A 22,355-nucleotide genomic window follows, 5' to 3' on the forward strand; every position below is an offset into this window, starting at 1 on the left:
TTTCAATGCCATTCTCCCAAATCATCCCACCCTCTCCCTCTCCCTCTGAGTCCAAAAGTCTGCTGTGCACATCTGTGTCTTTTTTGCTGTCTTGCATACAGGGTCATCATTGCCATCTTTCTAAATTCCATATATATGTGTTAGTATACTGTATTGGTGTTTTTCTTTCTGGCTTACTTCACTCTGTATAATCGGCTCCAGTTTCATCCATCTCATCAGAACTGATTCAAATGTATTCTTTTTAACAGCTGAGTAGTACTCCATTGTGTATATGTACCACAGCTTTCTTATCCATTCATCTGCTGATGGACATCTAGGTTGTTTCCATGTCCTGGCTATTATAAACAGTGCTGCGATGAACACTGGGGTACACGTGTCTCTTTCAATTCTGGTTTCCTCGATGTGTATGCCCAGCAGTGGGATTGCTGGGTCATAAGGCAGTTCTATTTGCAATTTTTTAAGGAATCTCCACACTGTTCTCCATAGTGGCTGTACTAGTTTGCATTCCCACCAACAGTGTAGGAGGGTTCCCTTTTCTCCACACCCTCTCCAGCATTTATTGCTTGCAGATTTTTGGATTGCAGACATTCTGACTGGTGTGAAGTGGTTATATCAGAGCACTTTCACTTTACTTAAGTGAAAGTAAATTAATTTCACTTAATTACTGAAATGTTGAGATTTATTATAAGCATTGGACCAGGCAGTGTACTGTAAACACTTTTTTGGACAGAGTTTTGTAACAATTAAAATCAACATTGGTTATTCTTTGGTATTGTTTCTCATTCTCTGAAGACTATTACTTGTTAAACTTGCTCTTTTAAATAAACAACCTGATGTTACTGTATACGGTTAAATCATTTCAGCTGTGTAATGGGTTGACAGTATTATAACTTGGTCATGCTCAGTCTCCATAGGAAAAAAAATTGCTTGGAAAGTAGACAACATATTTAAATCCATGTATTTTAAACCAAGTACTGAATACTAGCATTGGTTCTTAGAGGGGCTATGGTGAGACATTCCAGTGTGATTTTAAACTGCTTTAAATGTTGTAATACATCCCTGTTATTATCTGGATGCCCACGTAAAGGAAGTTCTGTGTCTTCCATTAGGAAAGCATTCTGGCTGTCAAAAATGACACAGAGAATAGGGGGTGAGAGGCAGAGGTGGTCTGCAGGTGTCCAGGCATGGCTTCTTGTATTGCTCATGGACACATCCAGATTTTGTTTCTTGACCAAGTGTAAAAAGCTTTGTGATTAGTAGCTGGGGATACCTGAAAGATACATCTTAAAGACACTCATCTTACTGTGTTTCATGGCTTTGGAGTTTTGTTCGGCTTTGTGAAAAATCTCTTAACAGTGGGGGAATTACTGTTCAAGTCAAGTGCTTTCTTGTCCTCTATGTGTTTGAGAATACTGGAGGAGAGGGGATGGGGTGGGGTAGCTAGTGAGTCCTGTGTGTTATCCAAATACATCAGGGGTCAAGTTTGAAAATATTTTCAAGGTCATAATGAACTGATTTTCTTTGTAACTGTTGAGTGGTTAGGTTTATATGCAGTTTGTGCAAAGTGACACTCACAAGTACAACGTGCTCCCCGTTGGCTGATCCTGGGAGGCTCAGGTGTGGGCGAGGCTCCCGTGTGTTAGCCTAAGTCATGTCCATGAGAGCTAGGTTTGTTTGGGCTGCAGCACAGTCCTGGATGCTTGTAGGCGTGACTGGAGCTTTTATTGTTTCCCTCTCCAGTGCTTATTACAAAGAAACCTTGTTAAATGACATCCGGAGAGCCAGAGAGAAATACCAGGGTGATGAACTGGCCAAGGAGCTGGCTCGGATCAAACTCCGCATGGATAACACTGAGGTTCTGACCCCAGACATCGTCATTAATTTACTGCTGTCCTATCGCGATATCCAGGTATGCCATATGCTTATCTGAAGCTAACACGGTTCTTCCCTGACATGGAGAATTCCTCGTATGAAGTACTCATACACTAGATGTATGGTTAGGTAGCTGTTTTATAGCCAAAATAGGAATGTGGCTGGGTCATAGGTCACCTCGCATATCTTTTGTGGTAGAAATGTTGGAGAAGGTTTCGTCATGTCAGAAGGGTGCTCCAGCAAATTCTTAGATATGGTACTGCTTAGTAAAAGGAGTTCAGAATTTAACAGTTTATATGCAGTTTGTGCTAGGCGTTGTTCCAAGCCCTTTGTAAGTCCTAATTCACTTAATCCTCTTCAGAAGCCTATGGGGCGCACAGTCTGATTATTCCCATTTTAAAAACGAGGAACATGAGGTACAGAGAAGCTAAATAACTTGCCTAAGGTCACACAGTAGTTGGCAAAAGTCAAGATTCAAACTGAGGCAACCAGCTCTGTTGTCCTTGCTCTTAATGCCTCTCCTCTTCTACTTCCTTTAGGCCTTTGTCACTTCCTTCTTTGTTTAGCACTACCTGTTAGTGAAAGGGAGAGCAGGAGTAACAGAGGCATCTCCAGGAATCAGCAGCTGCAGGGCTTTATTCTAAGACAAGGGACAGAGACTTCTGAAAAGTCCTGAAGACAGGGTTTGTAGAATATGGTACCATGGAGGAAAGCAATCATTTCCCCCCTCCAAGTTTAATGCTGTGGAGCCATTTCCAAGATGTCTTGTCTTCCTTCCCTTTGGAGGAACAGAGCAGTGTACAGAACCTGTAGAATTCTGTCAGTACAAAGCCATGTTGGAGGTTGTTGGCCACAGGTCTTTAGACGAGAGAGGCTTCCATTTATGACCTGAGCCAAGAACAAGAGTCAACCACTTAAGGAACTCATGCCCCGGTGACAAACAGATGCATCTAATTGATTTTAATAGCAGATGCTATTAGAAATTATGCTGACTGAGCGATGCCCCATGGAACAAGAGAATGGGAAGGACCTTGTTTGAGGTCTTTCTTCTGTTGAGTGGCTGGCTTCCTTCTGCCCGTGCTTTCACGCATCTCTCCTCTTTATAACCTTCCCTCGGTGGGGCTCTCAGGCTCAAAGACGAGTCAGAAGCTTCTTGCAGTACTCTGCTTTCCCTTTCCTTGGGCAGCAGCATCAAAGTGCAATGCCACAAAACAGGCGTGAGATTTCAGTGGGAAGTCCTCGTCTGCTAACTGTGGCCAGCTGTCAACAAGTTGGCCAGTAACAGTGATTCTGAGTCGGCTGAAAGGGTAACAGATGGCACTGCTCACAGGGGATACAGCCGAGACGAACACGGTAGCAATTTTTCCCTGGGTAATTATGCAGTTTAGAGCCGTGGTTCTCGAGCGGGGGACATGTGGCAGTGTCTGGAGATATTTTGGGTTGTCACAGCTTGGGGTGGGGGGCCGGAGTGCTACTGACACCTAGTGGGTCAAGATCACAGGTGCTGCTTAATATCCTACGATACACAGGGCAGCCCCCACCATAAAGAATGATCCAGCCCCCAAATGTCAATAAGTGCCAAGGTTGAAAAAAAACTGATTTAAATGAATTGGAATGTTTCAGACAAAATAGGAAGCCTTGGGATATTTCCTCCCTTTACGTGGCAAATGACTGTAAGATTTCTTATATATTTACATCCAGTTCATTTTAACCCACAACCCTGCCAGTGGCGATAACTCTCCTACACTAAAAATGTGGTAGCTTTTCCTAGCTGCTTGGCTCATTCGTTTATCGTCTCTGAATCTAACTTCCTTTCCTTGGTCCTTTCGTGACCTCCAAGAGCAGGGATTCTTCCTCTGTCTTCTCTCATCCATCTTGTTGTTGTTTTTAATCTCATTGCTCTTCTTTTAAGGACTTTAACTTCGCTAAATGCTGCCTGTAGGGAAGGGCCTATATTTAAATGCTGAGGTGGTCTCATGTTTATAACTGTTTAAGAAACCCTGCAAAGAGCTGCGTTTCCTCTTTCACCTTGGGACCTCTTGCCAACAGGACTACGATGCAATGGTGAAGCTGGTAGAAACACTGGAGATGCTGCCTACGTGTGATTTGGCTGACCAGCATAACATTAAATTCCACTATGCATTTGCACTGAATAGGTAAGAGTGATAATATATGGATAGAGTTTTGAAGCAGGCCAGCTGTTAAATTTTGCTTCTTTTTCTTCTTTTTTGAAATTGTAGTATAATTGCTTTACAATGTTGCTAGTTTCCACTGTACAACTAAGTGTATCAGCTATATCTATGCGTATATCCCCTCCCTCTTGAGGCTCCCTCGCACCCCCTAGCCTACCCCTCTGGGTCATCACAGAGCACCGGGCTGAGCTCCCTGTGTTGCACAGCAGCTTCCCATTAGCTATTTTACATGTGGTAGTGTATATATGTCATTGTTATTCTCTTCAATTTGTCCTGCCCTCCCCTTCCCCCACTGTATTCACATGTCCCTTCTCTACATCCGTATCTCTGTTTCTGCCCTTCAGATAGATTCATCTGTACCATTTTTCTAGATTCCACAAATATATATTAATATATGATACTTGTTTTTCTCTTTCTGACTTACTTTACTCTGTATGACAGATTCTAGGTCCATCGACATCACTGCAAATGACCCAATTTCATTCCTTTTTAGGACCAAGTGGTATTTCATCATATATATATGTCTCACATCTTCTTTATCTATTCCTCTGTTGATGCACATCTAGGTTGCTTCCATATTCTGGCTATTATAAATAGTGCTGCATTGAACATTGGGGTACATCTGTCTTTTTGAATTATGGTTTTCTAAAGGTATATGACCAGTAGTGGGATTGCTGGGTCATATCATACCTTTGCTTTGAGCTTTTTAAGGAACCTCCATACTGTTCTCCATTGTGGCTGTACCAGCTTACATTCTCACCAACAGTGTAGGAGGGTCTCCTTTTCTCCATACCCTCTCCAGCATTTATTGTTTGTAGACTTTTTGATGATGGCCATTCTGATCAGTGTGAGGTGATACCTCATTGTAGTTTTATTTGCATTTCTATAATAATGAGTGATGTTGAGCATCTTAAATTCTCTTTCCTTCTTTCATTCAACCCTTGTTGAGTATGAGCCAGATCATGACTGAATGCCAAAGTTAAAAAAATAGACATGACATGATCTTAACCTTTAGGGACTTTGTCTTTGGAGCATATATTCTAGCTGTGAGGTCAGACGTGTACCTAAACCCCGACAGCTCAGAGTGATAAATGTCTTCATGAATACCGCAGCATAGTAGAGGGAGGAAGTCATTGTGCTTTGGGGTTTTCAAGAGGCTTCTCGGGAGTCTTTCGGGCTGGGGTTTGAAGATTTAGTAAGAATTGCCTCATGGGCGGGAGAGACCGCGGGATGGGGGTGAGGAAGAGGCCACTCCATGTGGCCAGAAGCGTGAGCAGAGAGTTCTTCATGTGCATATGCTTTCAGAGGACCTCCAGAATACAAGCTATAGGTGCAGCAAATGTGTGCAGTGAGGCAGAGTGTGGAGGGTGGGACTGTGTTGTGACAGGACTGGTATATACCAATGAGGAGCTGAAAATGTCTCATGGACTGTGCAGGTAGGGGGCTAGTTTAACAACAGGATCAACACTGAATGACGGGGAAGAGGGCTGCTGTCCTCCTGTACTGGTGCAATCTGATTTCCTGGGCTAGGTAGAGTATGTGAGACTTGAAAATTCCTCTCTGGAGACCCTGAGCCTCAAAAGCTTATTGCTAGGGGTGTCAGCTAAGATGCTGCAGTATAGAGACCCCAAATGCAGTGATTGAAATTTCTCCTTCACATAGCAGTCTAGAGGTGAGTGGACCAGGCTAGTGGCATAAGAGTTGTTCAGGGACCTAACTTCTGCCCATTTTGTAGCTCGTTCATTCCCAAGAGTGTTGTTGTCTTCTAGTTGAAACTCGGTCACTGCTTTACTCTTTGTTCCAACCTGATGAAAGAAGTAGTGTGGAAGCCCAGTTAAGCCATTTCCTTTAAAGCAAGTAGAATTTGCATGGGCCACTTCCACTGACATTCTGTTGGTGAGAGCACAGTCATGACCCCTATCTAACTATAAGGGAAGCTGGGAAATAGAGTCTCTCACTGAGTGGCCATGTGGAGAAGAACTAGGAGTTTGATGCATCTAATCTCACAAAATCCAAGCTGCCTAAACATCTTAGTCCTACAGTTACTCTTCCTCCCTGATAAGATACAGGAAGTGGGGTGGCATTGGGTGAACATAGTGAGAGCTACATGCAAATCCACTTGCTGCTGGGGCTAGGAATCGCTCATGTTTGAATCACACCACCAAAACTTGAGGATATTCAAATGTGGCTTGAGAATCAGAGTTCTGGCACCTTCTTATCAACCCTCCGTGGCAAACATCTTCCTTAGGGAATGAGTACAGTGAGGGTTGATGGGGACCGAGTTAGAGGACACTTGCATCTGATTTCTCAGAGGCTTGGCTTTGCTGCAGCAGCTGGATTAAGCTGTAGATGGTGGACTTGCCACTGGCAGCACCTGCATGGCAGCAGCCACACAATCTGTGGCTTCAGGATTCTTGTAACGCATATGAGGGAACATCTCTTTTTTGTGTTGAAGTATATAAAGCACACAGGCAGTGCAGTGTGTAGATCTTTATACAACATGAGTTTTAATAAATAGATATACACATGTAAACAACACGGCTATCAAAATATGAAGTATTTCCCACCCTGGAAGTTCCCTTGTTCCCCTTTGCAGGTAGTCCCCACCCCTCTACAGGCCCCCACTCTTCATATATTGCAACCTCTGTCTCCAGAGATGAGTTTTTTCTGTCCTTGAACTTTGTATAAATGGAATCACACAGTATGGGCTTCCCAGGTGGCTCAGTGGTAAAGAATCTGCCTGCCAATGCAGGAGACACAGGTCAGGAGGATCCCCTGGAGAAGGAAATGGCAACCCACTCCAGTATTCTCACTGGAGAATTCCATGGGTAGAGGAGCCTGACGGGCTACAGTCCATGGGATCACAAAGAGTGAGACACGGCTGAGCAATTAAACAGCAGTCACATAGTGTGTACTCTTGTGCCTGGCTTCCTACACTCGGTGTCGTGTTTCTGAGATTCGCCCATGCTGTTTACGGTGTCAGTGGTTCATTCCTTCTCCTTGCTGTGGAGTATTTTGCTGTGTGGATGTGCCGCAAGTGATTTATGCATTCCACAGCTGGCAGACGAGGTTGTTTCCAGTTTGAGGGTACTGAGAACAGTGCTGCTATTAGCATTTATATGTGGCCTTTGCACACCTCTGGGCACATTTCTGTTGGGCACATAGCACATGCTTGTGTCCTACTGTACTAGACACCTGCAAGCAGTGGTTAAGAGAAGTCGCTCAGTTGTGTCCAGCTCTTTGCGACCCCATGGACTGTAGCCTGCCAGGCTCCTCTGTTAATGGGATTCTCCAGGCAAGAATACTACAGTGGGTAACCATTCCCTTCTCCAGGGCATCTTCCCAACCCAGGGACTGAACCCAGGCCTCCCACATTGCAGGCAAATTCTTTATCAGATTCTGAGCCACCAGGCAGCCAGCAAGCAGTGGTAGTCAGGATTTTTACTCGTTTTGGTGGAGGAGCTCCATGGTCTGTATGAAAATATGCCTTCTCTCTCCCCAGCAGTCTTTAAACTCAGCATCCCAAGGCGGGGAACATGGGGATGGGCATCTTCCTTAAACCTGAAAAGGAAGTTCTATAACTCTGTCCCCCCAGAGTAGTGGGGAGATAGATATAATTTATACTTAATTATACATTAACTATATATAATTTATTATTATAATTTATTCTTAATATATAAATTTATTTAAGTATAATTTAAGAATAAATTATATTTAAGATAATATATAAATTATATTTAAGTATAATTTATCTTAAATATAATTTATTCTTAAATTATACTTGGTCGATCCTTGACTTAAAAGAATTAATCAGTTATCCCTGGTGAAGTTTCTGGAAGAATGCCTGGCATACCATAAGTGCTATTTTTTTAAATGGCTCGTTAAATTGAAACTAAGAGGGCTTTTTAAATCACTCACCACCAAGTCTTTTCCTGGACCAAGTAGAGGTACCAGTTGTCAAGCAGAATGAAATAGTCTGATTACCATCCACTCAAAGTAATAAAAGAATAAAACGTGTTCTGAAATGGAAAATCAGTATCTAGGAGAACCCGGCATGGCAAGATAAAGTGATTCCAAGATGATACACATTTCCCATTTGGAGGCGGAATGGCTGGGATTATTCTCTGGACAACCACCTTCCTGATGATCGGTCTTCTCCTTCTAGTCTGATTGTCCCCTGTACAGCAGTCCCCAACCTTTTTGGTACCTAGGACCCATTTCATGGAAGACAACTTTTCCATGGAGCAGGGTTGGGGGGGATGGTTTGAGGATGATTCAAATATATTACATTTATTGTGTACCTTATTTCTATGATTATTACATCAGCTCCACCTCAGATCATCAGGCATTAGATCCTGGGCGCTGGGGACCTCTGTCCTGTTAGACAGTGGTTCTCTTCACTGTCAGGAAAAAAATCACCACAAATATGTATTGAGGCCAGTCAGGCCCCTCATTGCCAAGAATTTCATTTTCTCCAACCAAAGAGGGATTTTCTGTGGAACTGCAATATTTGCCTCATGTATCCATGCAGTCTGGTCCTGAATCTTTGCTTTAGCTATAACTTGGCCACCCATCAGCAGAGTCACAGTAGGACTTGGCATCATGTACTGTTTTGAGAAAGTGTATGGAGGTACTGTGTGTTTATAAAGGGGAATATCAGTGTTGAACAAATAATGAATTTTCCTGCATTACAGTTGACCTTTAACTCTTAGGAAGTGGAACAAATCATGGCCATTAGCGTTACTAAAGGTTGACAGTGATGAATGATTGCACTGTCAGATGCCAAGGGCTCCTGTATTATGCTGCCTTGAACTGGCATCTTTTCCTGACAGCTTCCCCTTCACTGCATTCAGAAGCCCAGTCAAAGGTACTTCCCATTTCCACTGAGCACTTAAATTGCTTGCCTCCCAGTGGCACAGAACCTTTATGAACAGTTTTTACTGGCTGTTACTTTTACAGACGGGACTTCATTAGATATGCTAAGGCAGCTAGAAGATCCAACTAGGGATCAAGGCAGCAGGCAGATGCATGGTCTGGAAGAACAACAACAGAATCAAAGTCCAGGGTTTGAAAACAACAAAATTGGCCTGTCAGAGAGCGGGAGTATACTCTTATTCTACTCCCTGCATCTTTGGGCCCAGACTGCCGACCCTGGCGACATTGAACTATTCAGCAAAGTGGAAGGGGGACTGAATGTGTGATATGTGTATTGGAATCGCTGATGTATCGCTCTGTGAACAAGTTAAGGATGGAGGGAGGAAGAAACTCTGTGGGCCCTAGAAACATGTGTAGGGGAATATAAGATGAATGATACTGAATCCGGCACACACCAAAGGGACTTCAGGCTTGTTCCAGAACCTACAGCAGTCAGCTCATCCTTAACCTCTGGGCTACCCAGCCAGGCCTCTGCTCAGGTGGAGGGATGGAGAGAACTTGTGTCTCTACAGTAACCGCCAGCCTCCTTTTCTTTCTTTTGTTTATGTTCACTGTGTGATCTCACCATATTAATTCATGTGTTTAGATAAAGAACCATTTTTGTTACATGTTTGTAAAGGGTAGGAAAATGATGACATCACCCTACTTTTTTTTGTCTTTTTTAATTGAAGTATAGTTGGTTTACAGGGACTTCCCAGATGTCTCAGTAGTAAAGAACCTGCCTGCCAATGCAGGAGATGTGGGTTTGATCCCTGGGTCGGGAAGATCCCCTGGAGAAGGAAATGGCAACCCACTCCAGTATTCTTGCCTGGGGAATCCCATGGACAGAGGAGCCTGGCGGGTTATAGTCCATGGAGTCGCAAAGAGTTGGACCCAGCTTAGCGACTAAACAACATGGTTGGTTTGCAATGCTATGTCAGTTTCAGGTATACAGCAAAGTGATTACATATTACATATATATTCTTTTTCAGATTCTTTTCCATTATAAGTTATTATAATATGTATAGTTCCCTGTTCTATTAAGTAAGTCCTTGTATCTATTTTATATATAGTAGTATCTATATGTTAATCCCAATCTCCTAATTTATCCCTCCCCCCCTTTCTCTTTGGTAACCATAAATTTGTTTTCTATCTCTGTGGGACTATTCGTGTTTTGTAAGTAAATTCATTTGTATCATTTTTTTAGACTCCACATATTAGTGATGTCATGCGATAGTTGTCTTTCTGTGTCTGACTTACTAGCACTACTTTCCTAGCCCATTTGCCTCCAGGGACCTAAAACCATGTTGCAAAAAGAAGGATACGTATTTGTGGTGATTGTTTTTCTGGCAACGCAGAGAACCACAGAAGCTATGCATTTATAAGGAATCATATAGTCTCAATCCTTTATTTTAGAGAGGAGAAAGAAAGGCAAGGGCCCAGAATAAAGCAGCTGGTCAATAAGAGCTTGGGAACCAGAACTCCCCAGTTTCAACCCAGTTTTCTACATACACTGGTTTCATATCATGGCATAATCAAGGGAACTCTGCCCAGAAAGCTTGAGCTTCTATTTTCTTTGGCAACTAAAATAAGCCATAGGCCTCTTGGAATTGTAGGGCCATACTTTGTGTGTGTGTGTGTGTGTCCGTGTATGCTCATTTGTGTGCAACTCGTTGCAACCCCATGGACTGCAACCTGCCAAGTGCCTGTGTCGTGGGATCCTCCAGGCAAGAGCACTGGGGCAGGTTGCCGCCGCCGCCTCCAGGATATCTTCCCAACCCAGGGATCAAACCCACATCTCCTGCATTGACAGGCGAACTCTCCACCACTGCGCTACCTGGAAGCCCCATATAATGTTAGGCCAAAGAAGCAAGACATAAAAATAGCATATAAGATAATTCCATGTATCTTATTTCTTCCTTTCTAAGATGCAGAATTTTTTATATTTTTAAAGTAATGCTGAAATTTGTTATCTTAAAATTGGTGACCTCATAATACTTGGTCATGATTTAGTTAATAGATTTTTTTTCTTTCTTATTGAGCCATCAAATAATGACATCTTATATTCTATAAAATACAAAAAAAAACATGCAAAGCTAAACCATTTTCTTTACAGATATAGAAACCTTTAACTATATAGAAAAGCAAAGATAAGAGATGATCTTAAGTATTTAAGATGCTAAGGATGGTGATATCATCTTAGGTGTTTAAGATGCTTTGGAACGTTCTAGAGGTCTAGCTGGCAAGGGTACCAGGCACTCCTTGATCCTTTGGGAAGGATATATTTGCTCTATAAAACCTGTAGATGGAATTCAACCTAATTTACTCAGCATCTGTTGGGCCATACTTTTATGTCTCATTTTTTCATGTATGATGAGGGCATTAGACAGTAGCTGAATATTAAAGCCACTTTCATAGTAAACACTTTTTATACCAAAAGACCAATTGCATTTTTTTCTGAGAAATAGATGATCTTATATTTTCTGAGCAGTGGCCTGGCTGATAATACATATTTTCCTTTTGAAAAATTTTTATCCAGAGAAGTTATCTCTTCTATCTGTCCTCCTTCCTCCCTGCTGGTATCCTTGAGCGTATGTTATCTTCCTTTTCTGTCAAATTCCTGCTGTAATTCCCTTTCTTTTGTCTTTCCTTCATTTACTGACTTATTTGTATGTCAGTGGAAGGGATTTGTGCTAAAGAAGGAGAGAGCTCATTACCAGTGACTCAAGTTAATGAGTGATTTAAAAATGTGATCACATGTGTACATATTACACACTTGAACTTACATAGACAAGTGAACTTGTACTCTTCAAATTAATCATGCTGCAGTACTCTGCCTTTGACAACGCTGCCATTATTCAGAATACCATTGTATCATTGGGTGGGGGAAGATTTTTCTCCTTCAGCATTGTTTTGTCAGCTAACATGGCCTATAGGAAATTAGTATCATTACTTTGGGCTTTGAAGGAAAACAGATTTGGATTTGAATTCCAACTTCTATACTTAAGTCTCCTGGCCATGATCAAGCCACTGAATCTCCTGAAGCCTTACCTTCCTCATATGTAAAATGGGTACTAACATTTACCATGTAGGAAGCATTCCAGAGAGTAATCCTGGCATGAAGCTAGTGCTTGGCGGTGACTGACTCTTACTGTGTAGTTTATTCATCTGTATTTTTACTAAGTTTAAGAGAAAATGTTTGACCATTTCTAAATATCAAAACTACTTGGAAAATGCAGAGATTGTGCCACCAAAGAAGATAGTTTAAAGGAAGAAATTTCATAAAGCAGTACCGATAAAAGTGTTGTTAGCATGAAAACGTTGCTGGGGTAAGTACATGGTCCTCTGAGGTGATGATTTTGAATGAGACAAACTTTGTTTGAATGTAGAGATTTGTAGGGGAAAGAATAATGTGTTTAGTCAATTCAGAGTTGATTAATGTACAGCAGGTTTCTCAGCTTTGCATTACTGACATCTGAGGCTGCATAATTCTGTTTGGGAGGCCGTCTTATGTATTGCAACTTCCCAGTCCTTCTACACTAGATGCCAGTAGCCACCCCCCTCAACCAAAGTTGTGACAATCAAAAGTGCCTCCAGACATTGCTAGGTGTCCCCTAGGGACAAAACCAGCCTGATGGGAGACCACTGCTTTATAGGGAGTCATTCTGGGTTGTGAGAAGAGCATTTGCTTTGATATTTGAATCACTTACCAGCAATATGATGTTGACAAGGTACCAGGATGACAATCCTATGGTGTGGATTAAAATAGATAAACCATATGCAAGTGGCCTGCATAGCTCCCAGCAGCTAGATGGCTGTTAATAAAAGTTCAGTTCCTTCTTCATTTATCTTCTCCTTTCACTTCTTAATTCAAATGGGGAGGTTACCTAGTATGATATAAAAATATTATAGAATCTCTGTCAAAATCCCAACTGCGTTTTCCACAGAAGTAGGAAAAAAAAAACCTAAAATTCATATAGAATTTTATCACACAAGACCCCCAAATAGCCTAAGCAATCTTGAGAAAGAAGAACAAAGCTGTATCATACTTCCTGATTTGAAACTATATGTATTACAAAGGTATAGTAATCAAAATGGTATGATACTAGCAAAATGATACAGACACACAGACCAGTAGAACAGAATAGAGCCCAGGAGATAAGTCCATGCATACACAGCCAACTAATCTCTGACAGGGCATCAGGATTACATAATGGAGAAAAGATAGTCTTTTCAATAAATGGTGTTGGGAAAAGTGGGTAAAAGTGGCTCAGTCGTGTCCAGCTCATTGCTACCCCATGGACTATACACTCCATGGAATTCTCCAGGCCAGGATACTGGAGTGGGTAGCCTTTCCTTTCTCCAGGGGATCTTCCCCACCCAGGGATCAAACCCAGGTCTCCCACATTGCAGGCAGATTCTTTACCAGCTGAGTCACAAGGGAAGCCCAAGAATACTGGAATGGGTAACCTATCCCTTCTCCAGGGGGTCTTCCCAACCCAGGAATTGAACCGGGGTCTCCTGCATTGCAGGTGGATTCTTTACCAACTGAGCTATGAGGGAAGCCCTTTGGGTACAATATTGCAAGTGAAAGTGACTCAGTCGTGTCTGACTCTTTGTGACCCCATGAGTTATACAGTCTGTGTAATTCTCCAGGCCAGAATACTGGAGTGGATAGCCTTTGCCTTCTCCAGAGGATCTTCCCAACCCAGGGATAAAACCCAGGTCTCCTGAATTGCAGGCAGGTTCTTTACCAGCTGAGCCACAAGAGAAGCCCGCAAAAGTGGATATTTACATTCAAAAGAATAAAATTGGACCCTCACCTTACATCATAAGCAACAATTAACTTGAAATGAATCTAGGTCTTATATCTAAGGTCTAAAACCGTGAAATGCCTAGAAGAAAAACGTAGGGAAAAACTCCTTGACATTGGTCTTGACACTGATTTTTTTTAGCTATGACATTAGAAGCACAGACAAAAAAGCAACATTAACAATAAAATAAACAACTGAGGCTATATCAAACTAAAATGCTTCTGTACAGCAGAGGAACTAATCAACAAAATGAAAAGGCAGTCTACAGAGTGGGAAAAAAATTACTTGCAAACCGTCTATCTGATAAGAGATTAGTATCTAAAACATATAAAGAACTCATGCAACTCAATAGAAAAGACAATCTGATTAAGAAATCGGCAGAGGACCTGAATAGACATTTTTTTCTAAGTAGACATCCAAATGGCCAAGAGATACATGAAAAAATGCTCACCGTAACTGATCATCAGGGAAATACAAATCAAAACCATGATACCTCCTAAGTGTTGGTGAAAGTGTGGAGAAAGGGGAACACTGTTGGTGGGAATGTGTTCTCAGCACACACAAAGAAGTATGTGAGATGGTGGATGTGTTAACTAACTTAATTGTGGTAATCGCTTCACAGTGTATATGTATATAAATCATCATGCTGTACCTCCTGGGAAAACAGATTGCAGGAGACAGTATAGCAAGTGACAAAGTGACTTACTGGCATAGTCTGTAGAAATTATAACTAATAAGAAAAACTACTCATAATTTAGCCCCAAAGTTGCCAATTTGTTGTTGTTCAGTCGCTAAGTCATGTCCGACTCTTTGTGACTTCATGGACTGCGGCACGCCAGGCTTCCCTGTCCTTCACTCTCTCTCAGAGTTTGCTCAGATTCATGTCCATTGAGTCAGTGATGCTATCTAACCATCTCATCCTCTGCTGCCCTCGTCTCCTTTTGCCTTCAGTCTTTCCCAGCCCATAGCTCTTAAAAAGAAAATTTTGAAATACAGTTGGTTTACAGTGTTGTATCAGTTTCAGGTGTGGGGCTTCCCAGGTGGCTCAGTGGTAAAGAATCTGCCTGCCAATGCAGGGAACCCAGGTTTGACCCCTGGGTCAGGAAGATCCCCTGGAGAAGGAAATGGCAACCCACTCCAGTATTCTTGCCTGGGGAATCCCATGGACAGAGGAGCCTGGTGGGCTACAGGACATGGAGTCACAGAGAGACAGACACGACTTGGTGACAAAAAAGAAAAAACAATTAGTTTCAGGTGTACTTCAAAGTGATTCAGTTATACATATAGTCATTCTTTTTTCATATAGGTTATCACAGAATATTGAGTAGAGTTCCCTGTGCTATACAGTAGGTCTTCGTTGGTTATCTGTTTTATATATAGTAGTGTGTTAATCCCAGGCTCCTAATTTATCCCTGCCCCTCCCCTATGCTTACCTTTTGGTAACCATAAATTTGTTTTCAAAATCTGTGAGTCTGTTCCTGTTTTCATTCTTTTTATGGCTAAGTAATATTCCATTGTACTTATGCTGCCCATAGCTCTTAAATGACTGGGAGTTGGTTGTCTAAAGCATTTAACTTTGTCCAAAGCATTTAATTTTGGAATGGTTTGAGAAATATTTCAAAACGACTCTGCTGTTTATAGCCCACAAAACCATGGATTGAACCACTGTGGAAGAAATGAGGTTGATGGGAATTAATGAGATGGTCTTAAAAATTAAAAAAGAATATCATAAGGAAAAAAGCATAGTTCCTAGGACACAGGAGATGCTGCATAAATGTTAATTGTCCTTCTACTTCCCAGCAGAGAATCCCAACCACCATTGTTATGTCATCTTAAACGATGGTATTTGGGGAAGGCTTCTTGGGAAGAACTAGAATCTGGGAGAGCCATTCAGAGTAAAATGTGAAACTTAGTGACTTCTCAGTAGAAGTCCCTTGATTGAGAAGCCTGGCCCTGCCTTTCCTCCCATCCTGCTTCCCCTAGTTCACAGCCCTCTAGCCATTGTCACCTGCCTTCAGCTGTTAAGAGGAGCAGCCTGTTATCCCCTGTGGGTGTTTGTTAAAGCTGTTTCTTTGGTCTGGAATGCTCATTGTTACCTGAGTCTGACTATCCTTCAGGGTCTTGTTTGTTTATTGACATTTGATCTTTTCTTTATTTTTTTTTTGCATTTATTGCCTTCTTTCTAATTTTACAGTCAATATGTGTTCATTGCAGGCAACTAAAAGCATAAAGAATAGGAATCATTCATAATCCCCACCCCCCAGATATAACCTCCATTAGCATTTTGATGCATTTCCACCCAGTGTCATTTTTTAAACTGAAGTATAATTGACCTAGAACACTGTTATTTCCGTGCGTACAACATAGTGATTCAATATTTCTGTATGTTACAAGATGATAAGCATGATAAATCTCGTTACCATCTGTCACCATACAAAGATATTACATAATTATTAACTATATTCCCAATGCAGTACATTTCATCCCCATGACTCATTTATTTTGCACCTGGAATTTAGTTTGTACCTCTTAATCTCTCTCATCTATTTCACCCATTCCCTCACCCCTTTCCTCTGGCAACCACCCGTTTGTTCTCTATATCTGTGAGTTTATATCTATTTTGTTACATTGATTTGTCTTCTTAGATTCCACCTGTAAGTGAAATCATACAGTATTTGTCTTTCTCTGACTTATTTTACTTATCATAATACCCTCTAGGTCCATCCATGTTGTCACAAATGGCACTTCAAGGTCTAGTTTAAATGTCTCTTTCTGAAAGAATACCAAACCTAAAAACGATGCTGCTGTTCATTCTCATAGCACTTGCTCTTTTCCTTCATAGCACTCACATTTCTGTGTTTACTTGTTTAATATTTATCATCCCTTCCCCGATTGTAAGCCTGAGGGGAATAGGGGCCATGGTATACTAGGTCACTGTCTACCCTGTACCACATAGTAGGTGCTGAGTAAGTATTTATTGGGTGGATGAATGAAGATATGACTAAATGATCACAACTGTGGTATATAAGTTGGAAGAGATCCATGTGAGTATTTGGGTGCTACAGTTAAGGATTTGGTGATAGAAAGCAGATTGATTTTATTTTTCTTTTGCATAAAAACAAAGACAAGTAAGTAATACATCTTCAGTGTATAGAGGTATATAAAAACACAGTTACTGGTAATACCACCATTCAAAGATACACTAGTTGAAGTAAGGAAGGGTCCAACACAGGGGACTGAGGAAATTCTAGGGCTGCATAGGCTAGGTCAGGGTCAGCAGTGAGGAAGTGAGATCTGATGCAGATTCAGAGGGGAGTTGCTCTTTCTCACCAAGGAAACCCATGCCTTCTTAGTGTTGGTGACTTGTCAGTTGGTGTATCACGTCAGGGTAGGGTAACTGCTAGAACAAATGGAGTCACAGCTTCATTGACTTAACACAATGAAACTATATTTTCATTTACACAGCGTTCCAAGGTGAGTGCATCCTCTTTCGGCAGTCTCTTCTTTTGGTGATTGCTTGATAACCCAATCTCTTTCCGTCTTCAGGCTCTGCTCTCCTTAGTTCCTCAGATCTCCTTTCAGACAAATGACAAGAGCAACCATGGTGAATTGCCAGGGATGTTTTGTGGGTTTTGTAACTGCTTTACTGAGACACAATTCACATACCATACAATTCACCCATTTAAAGTATACAAGTCAGTGGTTTTTTAATATATTCTCAGAGTTGTATAACCATTATACTAACAAGTTTTAGAACATTTCCATCCATTGAGTGGCTGAACGAATATATGACTAAATGATCACTACTGTGGTATATAGTTGGACGATATCTATATGAGTATCTGGGTATTGCACCCCAAACCCTGAATCTATTACCAGTCACCCCCCCATTTTCCGCTAGCCTCCCTCCCTGCCCTAAACAACCACTAATATATTTTGGCCATCCATTAGCAGTTGATTCCTATTCCCCCACCTCACTCCCTAGCCGTCAGAGACTGCTCAGCTACTTTCTGCTTCTAAATTTGCTTATTCTGGATAATTCATATAAATGGAGCCATATAATATGTGATCTTTTGTGACTGGCTTCTTTCACTTAGTAAAATGTTTCCAAGGTTCATCCATATTGTAGCATATGTCAGCGTGTGTGTGTGTGTGAAAGTTGCTCAGCCATTTCCGACTCTTTGTGACCTCGTGGATTATACAGTCCATGGAATTCTCCAGACAAGAATACTGGAGTAGGTAGCCATTTCCTTCTCTAGGAACGTATGTCAGTACTTCTTCCCTTTTTATGGCTGATTAATATTCCATTGTTCTGATAGACAACATTTTATTTATTCATTCATCAGTTGATGGACATTTACATTTCTGCTTTTTGACTGTACCAGGAAAATCTGTATGAGTCTAGTCAGGAAGTGATGATCATTAGTTGTTAGCATATTTCATTGACCAAAATCCAGTCTCATAGCCCAACCTCACTTCAAGGGAAGTTGGGAAATGTAGTATGGCTGAGCGTCCAGGGGAAAAGAAATAGATGGGGTTTAGTGAGCACATCCTAGTCTCTGCTACAACTTGTAAATAAGGAATAAAGTTGAACTGGATCCATCTGTGTGGAGATCACTGGGAGTGTATCAGAGAGAAAACCACAAGTTCAGGCAGGAACACACTTCAGCCTCTATGGCCTCTGTGAGAATGGGAAAGCTAGCCTGAGAACGCCCAGCTCCTCATCAGGGCCTGCCAGCCCACCTAGAGCCCAGTCTTCACAGATACTGTCCTGTGGTCCCAGAAACAGAGAAAAGTGGGATGATGGGAGCACAGGTGAGATGACTGAATAGTGGTTCTGCCCTGCTACATAACTAGGTCCCATTTGTAGAGGAGAAACACAACCATTCTGGTTCGTATCTTTCTCTGGCTCTAGGCATTGCTCACACTAAAACACAGGTTGCCTCAACCAATCCTTCTCTGTATGTAAATACGAGGCATCTGGCTGGAAGAGGACACTTGCTTTCTTGTGGCAGTTGTGCATCTGTCAGTATACAACCAGGAAACAGAAACCACTCTAACTATTTAGAACATAGGGAACATAATACAGGAAACTGGTTATACAGGTGACGGAAGAGCTGTGAAGGCAAACAGGGAACTGAGGCAGCTCAGAAATTAGCATCAGCAGGAAGCAGGTCCCATCTCTCCCTTGGCCGGAGGGACACAGGGAAGAGGTGATGTTACCAGAACCCAGGAGCCAGGATCACCTGGAACTGTGGTGAGCCAGCATGTTGAGAGTTGGTGTAAAGAAGAGATGCAGCTGGTTGCTAAAACCACCACACAAAACACGGAAAGAAGGAAAAAGGGCTCTGGCTTCTTCGCCTCCTCTGGCTGCTCATCCACCAGTTCCTCCCATTGGCTATTCATTCATTGCTGGTAATCAGCCAACTTGCGGGCCTGGGAAGGGCCTAGAGGAGTCAGCCCCCTGTGATGCAGAGCACAGCAGAGGAAAACAAAAGTGTATATGAGGGCAAACAGGCCAGTGAGTGGCCTGCAGGACAGAACTATCAGAAACACGACTCCGTTTCTATGTAGTTTAAAGTCAACTTTATTAAGGTAATTAAGGAATAATTTACATATAAGAAGTTGCACCCATTTGAAGGGTGCAATGTTATGACTTTGGCCAAATAAATACACCCATGTAACTACTGCCACAATCAAGATATAGAATGTTTTACCCATCCAGCTTTTTTGGGGGGGAGGGGAGTTGCCCTTTCATAGTCACTTCCCCTCACCATCCAGCCCCATTTGGATAATTTCAATTGACTTGTGTTTTAGTTCACTCATCCTTTCTTTTGTAGTGTCCAAATCTGATGTTATGCCCATTCAATGGTTATTTTTAAATTTTTCTGAATTTTTCAGTTCTAGGACTTATATTCATTTGGTTTTTGAGAGTTTCCATTTCTCTTACAAAATACCTTCTCATTTCACATGTACACATGCATTATATTTATATACATAGTATATTTACAATAGTTGCTTTAAAGTTCTTGTGTGTTAAATTCAGTCATAGTCAATCCTGGATCTGGTTCTGCTAATTATTTCATGTCAGTTATGGGCCACATTTTCTTGCTCCTATGCTTATTTCATAATTTTACTATATTCTGGACATTTTATCTACAAGAACAGTGGAGACTGACATATAATTTCAGTTTGTTTTATTGGCCTGAATGTCTGAGCCCTCTCTTAGGTCTGGCAATGAACATGTATGACTGATGTTTTTCATATTTCTCCTGAAGGGTAGCTGGGTTGGGAATGGACCTTCCTTTTTGTTTTCCCTAACTTATTTATTTTTAATTGAAGGAAAATTGCTTCACAATGTTGTGTTGGCCTCTACCATACATCAACATGAGTCAGCCATGGGTATACATGTGTCCCCTCCCTCTTTTACCTCCTTGCCACCTCCCCTCCCTTCCCACCCCTCTAGGTTGTTACAGAGCCCTGGTTTGAGTTCCCTGAGTCATACAGCAAATTCCCATTGGTTGTCTGTTTTACACATTGTAGTATATATGCTTCCATGTTGCTCTCTCCATTCATCCCACTGTCTCCTTCCTCCCCACGCCCATGTCCATAAGTCTGTTGTCTATGTCTGTGTCTCCACTGTTGTCCTGTAAATAGGTTTACCAGTACCATCTTTCTAGATTCCATATATGTGTATTAATATACATTATTTGTTTTTCTGACTGACTTCATCTGCCTCATTAGAACTGACTCACATGTGTTCCTTTTCATGGCTGAGTAATATTCCACTGAATGTATGTACCACAGTTTCTTTATCCATTTATCTGATGATGGACCCTCCTTTTAGCTAGACTCAGTTTACTTGTGGTTAGCCCAACCCAAACCTCTTGCCCCTCTGCTGCCTTTTTGATTCTCTCAGTATTTGAGCAGAGAAGGTGTGGGGCTGCTTTCTGGTATCTTTGGATTCAGTGTTGGCGGAGCCCCAGAATCAGTGCTGTGAGAATTTCCGTGGTGTCCTTCTACTTTTGGGCCTTTCATTCACTGTGGCTTTCTTGGCAGAATTCCAGGGGTGGGTGTGAGGCCAGAGCATTATCACACTAAGTGATCTGTGTTTGCTTGGGGACCCTTCCAGATCCCATTTTGTCCCATCACCCATCATCTTGTTCAAAGCTTGGCTGATGGTCTCCTCGTCTTTGTGAAGTTTCTCTATGAAGGCCTCTTTCTTCCATTCATCAGTACTTGGAGCAGGCTCCCAGCTATGGAAGCTATCTCAGCTCTCTGCTCACTCTGAAAGGTCCGTTTTTCTCTGGAATTTATTTAATTAAGGTAGTTCTTCCTTTCATTCAGTATAGTTTTTATATCGTCTGTGTTTTTATTGTTACCCCAGGAGTTGAAGGCCTGTCACATTCTCCTACATCCTGATAAGAAGCAGAAGTCTCTGAAAAAGGGTTTTCATGGGCAACCTAAGGAAAAGTTTGTTCTGAAAAGCATACCACTCTAATGAGACCTTTTGCTTTTAATTCTTAGAGCTGGCTTAGAAGAAAGTTATTTTGGAACTCTGTCTCCCACTCTATAAAATTTCTCTCACAGACACACAGTATAGAACACAGAGAGGCAAAGAGGACAGTTCGTGACAAACCAGTGCTCTGGCAGACCTCTGGCTCACAGTAACCTTGTGAGGCAAGCAAAGCCAAACATACTCTTCAAGTGAAGAACTGAGGTACAGAAAGGGCAAGTACCTTGTTCCAAATTCAGATGGATAGTGCATGGTATGAAAATAACTGGAATCTAGCTTTATATATTTCTAGTGCAGTATTCTGTTTTTACTCCAAGCATTTTGTTGCATCAGTAATACGTGAATATGTTTATGTATCCTTATGAAAAATTGAAAAAATACATTTAAAGCAGTTGTCCCTTGTAATTCTAATCTGTGATCCCACTTGTATTCCAGAAATAACCTCTCTTGTCAGTTTGGTGTATGTCCTTTCAGATAATTTTGTCAGCTTTTACATGCTACTAAACTGTCATACCACAGGGTTTTTAAAATACAAGACCATGCAGGAGATGTTCTGTTATTTTCTTTGTTCACTTAGCAGTCAGTGCTTGGAGATCTCTCCATGTCAGTACATTTAGTCCTGCTCAGTTTATCATTTCTTTAATAGACACTTTTTCTTTTTAGCAGATCCAGTTCTAAGCCCTGGGGCACAGCAGAAAATAGACAAAATAACAAAATCCTTCCATCTTGGAGCTTATATTCTTAAGTAGGGGGAGATAATTTAAAAATAAGTAAAATTATGAAAACAGGTTAGGATGATAAGGAGGGGCAGTGAGTCCAGGAGATGGCAATAAGTTGAGTGCTCAGAGAAGACCTCACTTATTAGAGAGCAACTTGGAAAAAAGATCAAGAAGAGATGAGGGAACATATTATGTAAACTGTGGGGGAAGAGCCCTCCAAGTTGAGGTATCAGCATGTAGAACATCAGAGCAGCTAGAGCAGAGCAAGTGATGGTCGGGGGAGAGGGTAGTAAGAGGTGAGGTTGGAGAAACAGTGGGGACCGGATCT

The 22,355-nt window shown here is 41.7% G+C and overlaps 1 protein-coding gene across 1 annotated transcript in view; it reads left to right on the forward strand.

Annotated features, from left to right (window-relative positions):
• The window catches only part of MAP3K15 (mitogen-activated protein kinase kinase kinase 15), a 145,149-nt gene that overhangs the window by 57,011 nt on the left and 65,783 nt on the right, over positions 1-22,355 (forward strand). The window contains exons 5-6 of the mRNA XM_052662827.1: positions 1,741-1,909; positions 3,922-4,028. Of these exons, the coding sequence (XP_052518787.1) occupies positions 1,741-1,909; positions 3,922-4,028 (276 nt within the window). The remainder of the gene's footprint in view (positions 1-1,740; positions 1,910-3,921; positions 4,029-22,355) is intronic.

The sequence above is a fragment of the Budorcas taxicolor genome, chromosome X, assembly GCF_023091745.1.
Source record: "Budorcas taxicolor isolate Tak-1 chromosome X, Takin1.1, whole genome shotgun sequence".
Taxonomy (NCBI): Eukaryota; Metazoa; Chordata; class Mammalia; order Artiodactyla; family Bovidae; genus Budorcas; species Budorcas taxicolor.